At 34.3% G+C, this 13,917-nt stretch overlaps 2 protein-coding genes across 2 annotated transcripts in view; one reads left to right on the forward strand and one right to left on the reverse strand.

The window, feature by feature from the left end:
* Positions 1-1,013: 1,013 nt before the first annotated feature.
* LOC107663674 (SH2 domain-containing protein 1B-like) lies at positions 1,014-5,768 on the reverse strand. Its single transcript, XM_016453941.1, has 4 exons — positions 5,461-5,768; positions 1,810-1,873; positions 1,477-1,657; positions 1,014-1,288 (listed from the first exon to the last, which is right to left on the reverse strand). The coding sequence occupies exons 1-4, from the start codon at positions 5,592-5,594 to the stop codon at positions 1,245-1,247; spliced, it is 423 nt and encodes a 140-aa protein (XP_016309427.1). The 5' UTR covers positions 5,595-5,768; the 3' UTR covers positions 1,014-1,244.
* Positions 5,769-8,045: 2,277 nt separating this feature from the next.
* The window catches only part of LOC107663676 (PI-PLC X domain-containing protein 3-like), a 7,740-nt gene continuing 1,868 nt past the window's right edge, over positions 8,046-13,917 (forward strand). The window contains exons 1-4 of the mRNA XM_016453942.1: positions 8,046-8,370; positions 9,423-9,882; positions 9,945-9,951; positions 13,183-13,424. Of these exons, the coding sequence (XP_016309428.1) occupies positions 8,271-8,370; positions 9,423-9,882; positions 9,945-9,951; positions 13,183-13,424 (809 nt within the window). The 5' untranslated portion in view covers positions 8,046-8,270. The remainder of the gene's footprint in view (positions 8,371-9,422; positions 9,883-9,944; positions 9,952-13,182; positions 13,425-13,917) is intronic.

The following is a 13,917-nucleotide window of genomic DNA, read 5'->3' on the forward strand; positions in this document are numbered from 1 at the left end:
CTATTTTAAATTTTTATTTTAAGAAAATGGTATATATTTACGTTACAACCTGATGGCAGCACATTCATGGAACATAACATTTACACAGTATACATTATTATAGACTCTGTTTGACACAAAATTAGATTATATTTATAAACCGTACATACAATATACAGATATACATTTAACCAAAAAAAAACACATACAGTATATATATATATATATATACAATCAAAAATCTCTTCTTGTTCTTTGATTTAACATCAAGCACAAAATACAAACCTAATATTTTTCTCCCATCCAGATTAGTATTACAATTCCTACCAGACTTTATTGGCCAATGACAAATAATGGACTTTAAAAGTCGAAGGCCACACTAAAAATCTAAACCCAAGTTTTAGAATTTCTAGAATGTTGTAAAATAAATAAACAATATTTAATATTTTGGACTATTTCTAGGACACTAAATCAAACATGTGACATTGAACATGTGAACTCCTCTGTACATTAAATCATTTGTCATTAAAGCAATACCAAATACTAAGACATTCTGAATGCCAAATTAATTTTTCAATTCAACATTTCACTCAAATTATTATGATACTATAATTAGTAATGAACAAATTATACCAAAATCCTATGAATGCACATTTCCGCCACAGAATAAAAAAATAAATAATAAAAACTTACAGTAATAGCGACTTCAATTCTGACTTCTTTCCTTGCAATTCTGAGTTTACATCTCACAATTCTTATTTCTTTATTTTCTTGCAGTTCTCATTTCTTCAGAATTGCATGATACAAACTCAGAATTGCGAGATATAAACTCAAAAATGTTAGATATAAACTTGGAATTCTGAGTTTATTTCTCACAATGACATTTTTTTCAGAATTGTGAGTTTATATCTTGCAATTTTGTGTTTATATCTTGCAATTCTGACTTTTTTTCCCCCTCATTGTGAGAAACAACATCCAAATTGTGAGATAAAAAGTTGCAATTACCTTTTTATTCCATAGCAGAAACAGGCTTCCATAAAATTCACACCATTTACAGCATTCAAATTTACATCCCCAATTTATGCATTTTCCATGCACAAAAACATACCTATGCTAAAATGTGATTCAAATAATGTGATTCCACATGCATTTCCTATATTTGAGGTGAAAATGTCCAGAAAGTTCTTGGAAACTGTAATAGCACATCTATATTGTTCATATTGTCTGATCCAGTTATCCAGTCAGAACGTCACATTGTGACTATATCAGTCTGGCAGAACAACAACATAGTCCCCCGAGCACTCAACATCTGTGAGAGACAAAAACAAAAGTGTTCACAGTTAATTTAGTTAAAGGAGCAGTTTTGATTCTCCTTCAAGGAGAAGCACTAAAATCTGCAAAGCTGATTCCTGTTCATTGTAATTATCTGATATTGTTTTGTCACTGTAATGACATTGGTAATTGCTAATCTCTTATATTGTAACAGTCGACACTCACTTTCATAGTCATTTTCCTCATTAGGCACTAGTGGTTCTGCACATTGCAAAGGCTGATCTTGCAGCGTTTTTCTTTTCAGCGAATGGCATAAGTGTGTTGCAAGTCCTTCATTCTTTTGCTTGTAATGGCGAATAAGATCCTTCAACGTCTTGAAAAACTTCTCCTCTACACCTGAGCTGGCCTGGAACAAATTGTGTTGTGACATTATAATGAATTTCATTCATTTATATTTATATACTTATTCATATTTGTTGGCAAACCGATAAGATTATTGCAGTGAATCAAAGTTGCCAAAGGTATCCAGCACAGAATACTTATTTTAGTGTATCTTACCTGTAGAGTGAAGTATCGGGTGTGGGTTTGGAGAATCCTGTAAGTATAGACCACTTTTTGTTTGCTGTAAAAATGAATAAATAAATAATTAACTGAGTGAACATAGTCCATTTACATTAAATCATAAACTTTAAAGCTTGAATTATGTCAGACTATGAGCTTTGGGGTTTGATAGTCAGGGTTTCTGTGGGTCTTGAAATTAATTTAATTAGCCCTTCACAAATTAAGGTGTAAAGGCCTAACAGGTCTTAAATTCATAAAGTCATGGCAATAAATGTTGCATGCACTGCAAAAAAATGTATATCTTCAGTATTTTTGTTTTGTTCTCCAATACAATCAAGATTTACTTGAGCTACAAGCTTGTTTTCTGAGAAATTGGACTCAGAAATTGGAGTTTATGATTAAAGTGGGATATGAAAATGTGTTGGTCCTTTGAATTAAGTTGTTTTGAGCCCACTGAGCCCACTGGCAGATATTTGTTCTTGTTTTAATCATAAATTAATTTGATCAATTTCTTATCTTATCCTTTGTAAATGCATTTACACATTTTGATTTAATCTTTAGACATTTACACTGGAAAACAAGACAGAAATACTGATGAAGAACATTACTTTTTTGCAATGTGATCAGAAGGTACAGTAAAAGTTATTTCCGTATTCTAGTGGTTGTGAGCAGAGCTCAAATCTTTTTCTTTCTTTTTTTTGGAAAATAAAAAGTAACAGATCTGTTTTTTTTTTCTTTCTTTTTTTTTTTTACTTTGAAGCATTGCTAATACAAGGCAGTTACATTTAGAGATCATATTGATGTATTGTTTTCCATTAATTACATTTTCTTTACTTAGTTTTAAAATGGTCTTTAAAAGTCTTACATTTATCTGCATAAAACCTCCAAAAATCCTGGATTGTATGAAAACAAAACTAAAAATACACATCATGATGCATCAATATACGTACATCATCAACAAAACTGAAAATATACATCATGGTTAGCATTTAAAAATTGCTCTTTTTTAAACTTTTTACATGAAATGACATGGTTATGGTATACTTTGACATCTGTATAATTTTGTATATTAATCTGTGTATTCTTAGAAGACACTTTCTTATTAAAATGACCTTCAGGAAATGTCATGCTATGTTTGGTTTAATCTTAGATTCACTGATAAAACTTTTAGTTCTCTCTTCATTAAGTTTTTTTTTATTAGTTGTTATGTGAGGACAAATGAGACTTGATTTTGTGAGATTTTCAAAGTTTAGCCTTTAATTTTCTTTGTTTGTTTTCGTCTATCTATCTACAGTGCATTCTGCACACAGTCGTTCTACAGACTGTTAAGATGTTGCCAAAAAGAAATATCAACAAATAAGGCTACTTTACCATCACTGATAATAACAGTAATACGTTTAGATTTTAGCTGAGTTCTATTATACATGGCAACATTTATTTACCATTCAATGACTTCTAGAGAAACTGTATTTTGAGATCATTTCAATCTTAGCATATATTGTTCGAAAACATTCAGAATACACTGAAATTAGAAACGATAACACTTGGATAACTAATATGCAACTGATGTACAATATAACATAACTCAAGGGTCTTGAGCCACGGGTTTTAAATTTTTTTATTAATATCACTAGAATGGCCCCTAAATGTGCAGTAGACACTTTTACTGTAGTTTTCTATTTTATACTCTAAATTTGAGCAAAGTTTCACTTCATAGTCTGTCATTTTTTCACATTTTGTCTCTACTGTGCATTAACTTATCTACCAGATCTACCAGTTCTCTTTTTCCACTGACACAAGCTGCTTATTTCCTCTTTTTATTAACATGCATTTGCTGAATGCTTCAGCCTTCACCATTTAATTGATCATAGTTTAGCTGTACTTTTTCAGAAAGTCCACAATTTTCATGAAGAAATATCTAAATACAGTATATATTGTGTTTTGACCCTAACTGGGTTCACCATACTGAAAAACAAACAAAACATCTGGTAAAAACAGCAAATCTTAAACATTAACACTTCTTACATATTACAAAAAAATAAATGAGAACATATTATTTTAGAAAGAAGAAGTGTGGAAACGCACTTCCGTGTGTTATCCTGAAGTTCAAACAGTAGCATGGCACTAGCAATGGCAAGATCATGGGTTTGATTCCCAGCGTACTGAACGTACATGAACATACAGTGGGTACGGAAAGTATTCAGACCCCCTTCAATTAAAGAGTGAAAAATTGAAGGGGGTCTGAATACTTTCCGTACCCACTGTATATGACTTGCCGTGTCAATTTCTTTGGATTAAAGCGTCTGCCAAATGTAAATACCTTTTAGAGGATAGTTGAGAAACTGACATCACAAAATGCTTTACACTTTTTACATACGCACTCTTTTTTTGGGTCTGTGCAGCTGCCTTAAATACGCGGTTTGAACTGACCCACAAACATCAAAATTTAATCTAAATTTTGTATGCACATTCCACAACACATCAGACTGTCTGCACTTTGCAGGCATTTTCATGGCCCTAAATGACAAAACGTCCAAATATTTCAAGAAAAACATAATTGGTTTCAAAGTATTACCAACAACTCAAAAACTGCAACATAATATCAGGGCTAGAAACTGGACAAATTTAGAAATAATACTGGGATGAAAAATGCACTTTAAGGAAAGAATTACAAATTCTTGTTTACAAATTACACATTCACTTCTTAATTTCCTATAAATATTCCCATTATAAAATAAATATTAAAAATTAGTAAAATATAAAAAATGTCAATGATTTTTGAGATATAGAATTAACCTGCCCTTAGTTTTGTAAGTAACAAAATGTCCAATTTAATTAGAGATTATTAGTATAATATTCTTAATACAACTGAACCATATGATATTATTTTATATATATGAAAAAATTATTTACATTACATTTTTACTGACTACTGCTAAAACTACACATCAGTTTATAAGATTTTATAAGAGTCCTGGCTTTTTTCAACACTGTCACATATTAAAAAAAAAATAAATAGGCCTACTAATCAATATCAACATCAGCCTTCATTCTAAAGAGCTGCTTTCCATATTTGACTTGCTATGAACTAAGTCTCACAGTTGTGAAATCTATGTTTTGTTTTTAATAATAATAATAATTTTAGGTCAAATGTATGTTCTTGTTTTTTTTTGTTTTTTTTTTTATAATACTACTTTTAGGTAATTATGCATATATATTCTGTCCCAATAATGGTGAGTAAAATGTCTGGGATGTATATGTATTTACATAATTTAAGTAGTTCCTTATAGTAGCCAGCAAGACAAATAGTTGCTGCATTTAATACATGTGTGATATGCAGAATATAGTTATTTCTTTTAACACTATTTGCTGTCAATACTTTTTTTCTGATGATGGTAGCTACTAAACTAATAAAAAAGCAGAAAATCAGTTTGATCCATCCTTTCGTCTAAATTCATTCATTCAATTAAGTGAATACTAGATTTAACAATCTATCCATCTTGTATCCGATGGTGGCAAGGAAATGAGAAGAACCGGGAGATTACACCATAAAGAACACATTTATTCCAAATTGACTCCTTGATAAAGTCATCAACAATCAGTTTCTTCAAAAAAAAAATAACGTGAATAAGAAAACAAAATACTCACTACACACAGAGGCAGAGAGCTCCTTGAATGGTCTCGCTGTCCCGAATCAGGTATGTTCCGTCCCGTCCTTTCTTGCCGAGCAGCTCCTCGCATCTCTGTTTGCTTATCGGCCCATGATACGCTGGATGCTCCATGTTTCACATCGCACGTGTGAGGAGCGTGCTGTCAGCTCGAGGCACTGCTGTTTGCGCACAGGATAATAATACGTCACGTATTCTTCCGCAAGTCCACAATTACCTTAGTGGAGGAAATCTTCCTTCATGCCCACACTCAGAAATTATGATACACAGCGAGATAGTCTAAGCATCTTTCCGTCCTACGCTATGAAAAATACTGCACACGCAAACCTACTAATGTCACAGGAAGTCGGTTTGCGTGGTGTGTGCGTTTGCTTACTAGTAGGTTAGTGGTCAAAGGGACTGTAAACATGTAAACCATAAGATCAGGACTGAAACTCTGTATAATACTCTTTTAATTTTAACTAAACTGAAGTTATTCGATTTTATCTTAGCTATAGCAACAACAAAAAAAGGTTTGATGCACAACCTTTTGCATTTCACATTCATTCAGTCACGTAAACATTCGTATGACGTAGCTTTTATTTTAAATCGCAGTTTATTTACAAATCTTCTTATTCAGTAAAAGGCATTTAAAGGAACACCTGCGCTTTCAGCCTTCTGTGACGCCTCTGTGATGAACGAATCTGTGTTTTGAACGAATCTTTTAAGTGAACGAATCGTTCTTGTTCACTGAAGCATGTGACTGCTTTGGCTATAATTGTTTTTCTCTTAATCTTTTTTTTTCTGTACCTTGATAAATTCCAGTTCAAGTTGAAGGATGAGCGAAAACTGAAAGGGGAAAAGATAGATTTGCTGAAAATGATGAAAACGCTTATAAGCACACTTTGGAGTAGATGCCTTTTCTGTTAAAAAATAACAGTGGTTTGTGAATGTTGATGATTTAATAAATATTTTATCAGGAGCGTTTATGCTGGGATGTTGTGCCTAGGCGACACGGAACTTACTATCTCATAAATTTCATGGATGTACTGAAAAAATCTATATAGACTACTTGCTCTGATGTCATGCTGACGTGTGCAAAAAAACTCTCGCGACGGCGAGGCGAGGCGACTGACTGACGTCACAGCTTAATGCTCATTGGTTCAGACACCTGTGACGCTGCGGTTCTCTTCTAAAATATTTTATTTTTTTATCTGATTTCATGTGATTATGTATTTAAATTATGCATGAATGTTCCCAAACACTATGACAGTGCGATCTCTGTGTGAGATAATGTGATTATGTCATATTTCTATAAAAATATAAATTACATGTTTGTATTAAAGTAAAAATGGATGATAAATACACCTTTCGTATGGAATTAAATAGCAAGCACTTTGAGTGTCTTGTTCATCATATTTATTTTCATATCAAAGCAACAGAACTGAAATTATATCATGTTTATTAGCAACACAGCATGTAAGTGTGAATAACGCGATATCTGTCTTTGATCTCGTTGGTATCTGCTCCACTTCGAGAGGGCAGAACTGTCCGTCTTGACTGCGCTTATTTCACTCCTCCCCTCACTGCAGCCGCCTACTCTCACCTACATTTCAGGTAAGGCGAGGCGCATCTCAAACAAGCCTATTCACTTCTTGCCTCCTTCTGGTGTAATAAATCTTTTTAGTGAAATGATTCAAAAGATTTGAGTCACTGCAAATCAAAACCACTACGTTGGGTGTACACTGCAGTGACAAAAACCAAAATATGCTGAAGACAGTATTTAATTAAAGATTTTCTTTGTAGTACATATTTTAATTATTCACTGCTGCCATGGCCGGACTTACCTTTGCATGGGCTTGACCGGGCTGCAGCCGGGCCCCGCTTTCTGCCCGTTTACATTTGTTTGATTTGTTCAGTTGTGCCAGTCAGAAATAAGCCACATTTCCACTGCGCATGCAAGGGCTAAATGGGCCAGCCATGCAGGGCTAACAGACATTCAAGGCCATATATAAAACAGCATAAACTGGTAGCCTATTTATGATTTTTTTCAAATAGAAGAAGGACACACGTATCGCGTGGTTACTTTAAAGAGCACACATTTAGAAAGATAATGATAAATTCTCATGTGTTCATTTAATGAGTTTCTGTTTTTATAACATATGCCTATGATATAGGAGCTATAACCTATCACACAAACAAGAGTTCTGTTTTTCCGAATATCTGCACGAACAGAAATGTACAATAATAAAATACAATTGTGTTACTCCATAATGATGTTCTAGTTGAGGGCATTTGTAGTGTATAGGTATAGGGCCCAAACATAACCTCATGCCCAGGGGCCCCCGTCCCCCTAAGTCCTGCCCTGAGTGCTGCAAATTCTGAAATTATCCACAGATCACACTCATTGGTGTGGTCAATAAGTGAATGTCTTTAAACATGACAACATCCACTTGCAGTACCGAAGGTGAAGTGTCCCATCTGTTACCTGTCTAATGGAGAGGGAGAGGGCGGGGATAATCAGCACTGACCGAGTCGTTTAAACTCCAGCAGGGAAGCAGGGAGGAGGATAAGTGTCATTTCCGTTTAAGAAGATTAAGAAGAGCTTGCTCTCCATCTGCAGTCTGCCTCACACATCCAGTGATGTTATAATGACTAAATCATTTTTATCTTGATTCAAATCGCGTGCTGATGACCCGATTGACTGTAATGATTTTGCTGGGGATAACGAGCAATGCTGGATTGGTTTGGCCTGGATCTGTGTTGAATTGGCATCGTGAATGTTAGAGCTGAAATGCTTTACTACAGGAAATGAAGACGCGACCCACAGGAAACACCTCTAACACCGACTGGATGGGCTCCCTGTGCCCTGCCCTCACATCTATGCCCCTCAAGCACCTGGCGGTTCCCGGTGAGAGAATGTCTTTTCCCTTTGAACATTTAACTGAAATTAAATTAAATACTAAAGTGTAGGTAAAAGTAAAACGAGGTATTATTTTCCATTTGTAGCTATTTAATTCGAACGCTATATGATTTGTTACATTGCAAAGACAGCACAGAGGATAATGTATAAACAGTGACTTGTACTATGTGTTAATACAGGCATTTTCTTAACACATAAAAAAACTCATTTTTTAGTTTTAATATCATTTTCATTTTCTTTCCCTTTTAATAATCTTTTTTGGCCTGTCCCTAGCCCTATTTCCATTTTCTTGCTGTATTAAAAACATTTATATTAATATTTCGATAATTTATTATTATTATTATTGTTGTTAGTAGTAGAAGTAGTATTTAGTAATTATTACATTAATTGTTTGTTTTAATTAAATATAATTACATAAATATAAAATTTCGTATATAATTATAAATATATAAATTAAAAATGTACATAAGAATAAATTTATATATATATATATATATATATATACTTTATATATTAGATATATTTATATATATTTTATATATTTCAATACATTATATATTTTTTTCTGTTATTACAGAAAAATTACTTTATATATTTATAAATGTTATATTAATAACATAATATATTAAATAAATGTTTTATTAATATTAATATATTTATATAATATATACATTTTATTTTTAGACTTAAAATCCATACTTATTAAAATAATGTAAAATGTAATGTAAAAAAAACAAACAAATAACATGATGTCATCATAACATCATAATCCTTTCAGGATGTTAATTCTTTAAGGACAAACATGTGTCTCCCCCTTTTTGTCAATTTCTCTTGTTTTTTAGGTTTTCATTAGGACTGTCCTAAATGGTCAAACCTGTTCCTATGATTTTATATAGTAACCAAATGATTATTGAAAGCTGGACATTTCCAATAAATCTTTAATATTGTTAATAATATAATAACCAACTTGTAGTGTCAATACTTAATGGCTAAATGAACTGTAGAACTGTCTTGATGCTGCCTTTATGCTCGTTCTATAGGTTCTCATGATTCCTTCAGCTTCTGGGTGGATGAGCAAGCTCCAGTCGGTCCAGACCAGAAAGCATATGTGAAGCACCTGGTTGCGATATTTCGCTTTCTGGCCAAGAAGGTGATGAAGAAGTGGTCCATGACCCAGAACCTCACCTTCAGGGAACAGCTTGAGGGAGGAATACGTTATTTCGACCTGCGTGTTTCCTCCAAACCGGGAGAACCAGGACACGAGATATACTTTATCCATGGGCTGTTTGGACACAAAGTACGTGATGGCCTTAATGACATTAATAATTTTTTGACCAAACACAAGAAAGAGGTTGTTTTTTTAGACTTTAACCATCATTATGCAATGAGCGAGGAGCATCATCATTACCTAATCAAGATGCTGAAGGACGTGTTTGGTCACAAGCTCTGCAGGATTGACGTGGTGGAGGAAATTACTCTGAACTATCTGTGGGAGGACGTGTTTAGCTCTGCAGGATTGACGTGGTGGAGGAAATTACTCTGAACTATCTGTGGGACAACAGGTACCAGGTGAGCTCAGGATGTCACAACATATCTGATGAAAATAACAATGGCTTTACATAAAGATGAAAATCTTAAATGTGATTTGATGAAAAGAAAAAGCAGCAAAAATGGATGGAAAGTGTTGTTGGATAGATGTTTTTAGATCAGTGATTAATCTGCATGATATCTAAATAAACAACTACTGTATTAAAAATACCTCTGTGAGAACTTGAGATAACAGTCAGTGCCCTTTAGATAGAGGAAAAAACAGACACTCATTATGAGAGGTTGAATTTTTAACACTTTAAAACAGATTCAAGCCTTTGTCATAGCGATTAGGTGATCAGTCATACTGAAACTAATCTAACAACAGCTGTCAAAAACTGGAAAACATAACGTTTTTCCTGTTACTGAAGCAAATGCTAGTTCTGTCTCACAGCGTCAAATAAACAAACTCATACATGCAAAGCTGTTTCTGGCTAGAGTTTCTGACTGCTCAAGAATTTGAAATCAATGCAAAGATTTTTTTTTTTAATTGCTAGTTTGTTGTCAGAGAAATGTGTGTATCTGATCTCTATTTGCATCAGCACTAACAATGAGATATGGAAATAAGTGGATTTTTTTGTGAGGGGTTTGCTTTTTACTGTAATACCAAACTTGAAGTTCTGACTGTTTTGTTACCAATTTGTTGTTGTCACAGTGTCTGGTTGTGGTGACCTGGACTGGCCACTTGAGGTCGCTCTCCTGTTTCTTTGTTTTATGTGTCCAACTCCAATTCCCATAGTTCCTTGCTTGTCATTCTGTCTGATCATCAGCACCTGTTTATCAGTTCCGATCACTTTCACCTGCTAGTCATTCACTCATTATCCCATCTATATATACCATGCTCACTCTGTCTGTCATTGCGGCTATATTGTATTTGTCATTCCCTTGTCTGTTCTTCGATGCTGTTCATAGTTCACCGTGTATCTGTTCCTTGTGTTGGATTACCTTTTGCCACATTTTCATTTCTGTTTTTGATTATTTGTTACTTTCAATAAACTGCACTTGGAACTTACCTTGTCTCTCCTGGCATTCCGTGACAGAATATAGCCGCCACTACAAGATCCAGCAGTTTGTTTGTTTTTTTTCCCCCTTTTTTGAACCATGGACCTTCGGATCATCCCTCCTGCCACAGGGAAGGAGCGAATGATCCGACACCGGACTCTGATGGCTTGGAGGCAGGAGGGAATGGAGGTTGGTGGTCTTGCCCAGACCTTTTGGACGTTGGCGGTGGGCCTAAATTATAACAATAAACTGCACTTGGAACTTACCTTGTCTCTCCTGGCATTCTGGGACAGTTGTGTCCAGTGTTATTTTAGTGTCATTGAGATACTATTATAGTTTTTATTATAAAATATTATATTTTCCATTTTCATTTTTGTTAAGATTTTAGTAATTTTGTTCTGTGTTTAGAAGGTTTTTTTTGTTATATATATATATATATATATATAGTTTTATTCATTTGCAGTATTCCATTTTAGTTTGGTTTATTTTAGTACATCAAGTTAAACTAAATTGAAATGAGAAATGTCACATTGGCAACTGGCTGTAATAAGTGTTCTTTTATATTTTATATCTCAGTTAACCTTTATTTTAAGTAATGGAAATTCTTTTTTGGTTTTAGTCTTAGTTTTAGTTAACTATTCATAGTTTTCATGTGACTTCACACCCTTACAGGGCAAAACAAGGCTTTCCTCCACTGACTGCCCGTGATTTTTACGAGGTATGCATTAAGTAGTAATGTAGTAAGACAGTGATATTTAAAGGCCAAATTCAGTATTCACCTTATCAATGATGCATACTTTGTACAGGCAACCAGATCAACCCAGAATATAAACGCAATACACAAAGTTTAATATTAAATGTTTTTCCATAGAAAACCATTATAAAGAAAACACTTAACCATTTTAATGCATTGCGTTCATATTCCGGGCTCATTTGCTTGCCTGTATAAATCACACAATCATAAATAAAGTGTGTACTGAATTTGATCTTTTAATATCACTGTTTCAAAGGCACTTTAAGTGTTTTCGCATTAAACGTTTTAGAATGTCCCGCTGTTTTTAGTGATTGAAATATTGCGGCGGGGACTTTTTATGGATTGCTAATGGCCAAAACTTGCATTTTGTTCACATACAGTATCTTTGTTTTATTCTTTTAAGAGGTGATCTAAATATTTTTGGATTGGAACAGATAGAAAATTGACAGGCTTGTGCTGCAGTTCTTGTCCTGCCCGCCACGTCTTCGAGCCAGTCACGTGACTGAAAACTAGGAATAATAACCCAGGTTGTGTCTGAATTAGTGCTGATGACTCTTTGTGTGTCTGTGGTGTGTTGCACCAGAGGTCAGCTATTCCTGCTGTGTACTGACCCTAATCACCATAGGATTAATGTCTCACCTCCACTCTGATGGAGACAGACAGGTGTACAAATGGCAAAAACTGGACACCAACATTCCAGCTGAGCACTCTATTTGTGAACACCTTCAGTTTAACAGATTCTCATGTCTTTGTGGACATAACTGATTGACATGCAAATCAACATGGTGTTCTGCTTGTGTTGAGAAGCGCTTTTCTTGGGTGTTGTGGGTGGTTACTATGTGGTTGCTAAGATGTTTGAATGGTTTTACCACATTGTACCACATGGATTCTAGGGTATTTTGTTACTATATGCTTACTTGCTAGAACCCAACATCTATCAACCAAGTCTAATCCTGGTACCTTGATAAGGCTCAAGTGATAACCATATTTTTTTTGGTCCATTTTTATCATCTAAGAGCAATAGCACAGATGATGACAGAGTTTTCAGTTACACTTTATTTTGATGGTTCACTTTAGGAATTATTTTGATTAACTAACTTCACAACTACATGTCAACTAATTCTCATCAGAGCATTAGTAAAGTATTAGTAGATGGCAAAGTCACTTATAGTCAACAGTATCTCTAAAGGGGACCATCAAAATAAAGTGTTACAGAATTTAAATTTTTGGGTGGACTATCCCTTTAATAATTTGGATAATTCAAGTTATTATTCATGACTGTATGAGATGTGCACCGAAGTTTAATTTTTCAATACGCTTTGTTCTCTAACCTTAAAATATGAGCTATAGCAAGTATTTTGGAAGCACCACTAATAATATTATTATTATTAGTGCCCATCATGTCATTTTAGAATAATGGCTCGTTCAGTCTCTGGCATTTGTGTTTGATTCCACAGGTACTAGTGTTCTACCACCATCCATCTGCTGAGAGCTGTCCTGTGATGTGGCCTGGTAGTAAAATTCCCGCCCCCTGGGCCAATACCACAGACGCCACCGACCTCATCCAGTTCCTGGAGACGACTCTGGGTGAACGAGCCAAATACGGCAGCTTTCATGTGTCTCAAGCCATTTTAACCCCACGTGTCAAGACCATCGCCAGAGGCCTGGTACGGGGGCTAAGAAACTACCTGGTGGAGAAGTGAGTATTTCAGTGGAGGAACTGTTTTTTTTGTTGTTGTTTTGGTTTTTGTTTTATGGCTGCTGTCCTCAATCTCTCTCTCTCTCGCTCTCTCGCTCTCTCGCTCTCTCTCTCTCTCTCTCTCTCTCTATATATATATATATATATATATATACACACATAAATTCTAGGGCTGTCAAATTGATTAATTGCGATTAATTGCATCCAAAATAAAAGTTTGTGTTTACATAATATATGTGACCCTGGACCACAAAACCAGTCTTAAGGGTCAATTTTTTTTAAATTGAGATTTATACATAATCTGGATAAATAAGCTTTCCATTGATGTATGGTTTGTTAGGATAGGACAATATTTGTCTGAGATACATCTATTTGAAAATGTGAGGAATGTGAGGGTGCAAAAAAATCAAAATATTGAGAAAATCGCTTTTAAAGTTGTCCAAATGAAGTCCTTAGCAATGCATATTACTAATCAAAACTGAAGTTTTGATAT

Source organism: Sinocyclocheilus anshuiensis, unplaced genomic scaffold, assembly GCF_001515605.1.
Source record: "Sinocyclocheilus anshuiensis isolate Anshui unplaced genomic scaffold, SAMN03320099.WGS_v1.1 scaffold928, whole genome shotgun sequence".
Taxonomy (NCBI): domain Eukaryota; kingdom Metazoa; phylum Chordata; class Actinopteri; order Cypriniformes; family Cyprinidae; genus Sinocyclocheilus; species Sinocyclocheilus anshuiensis.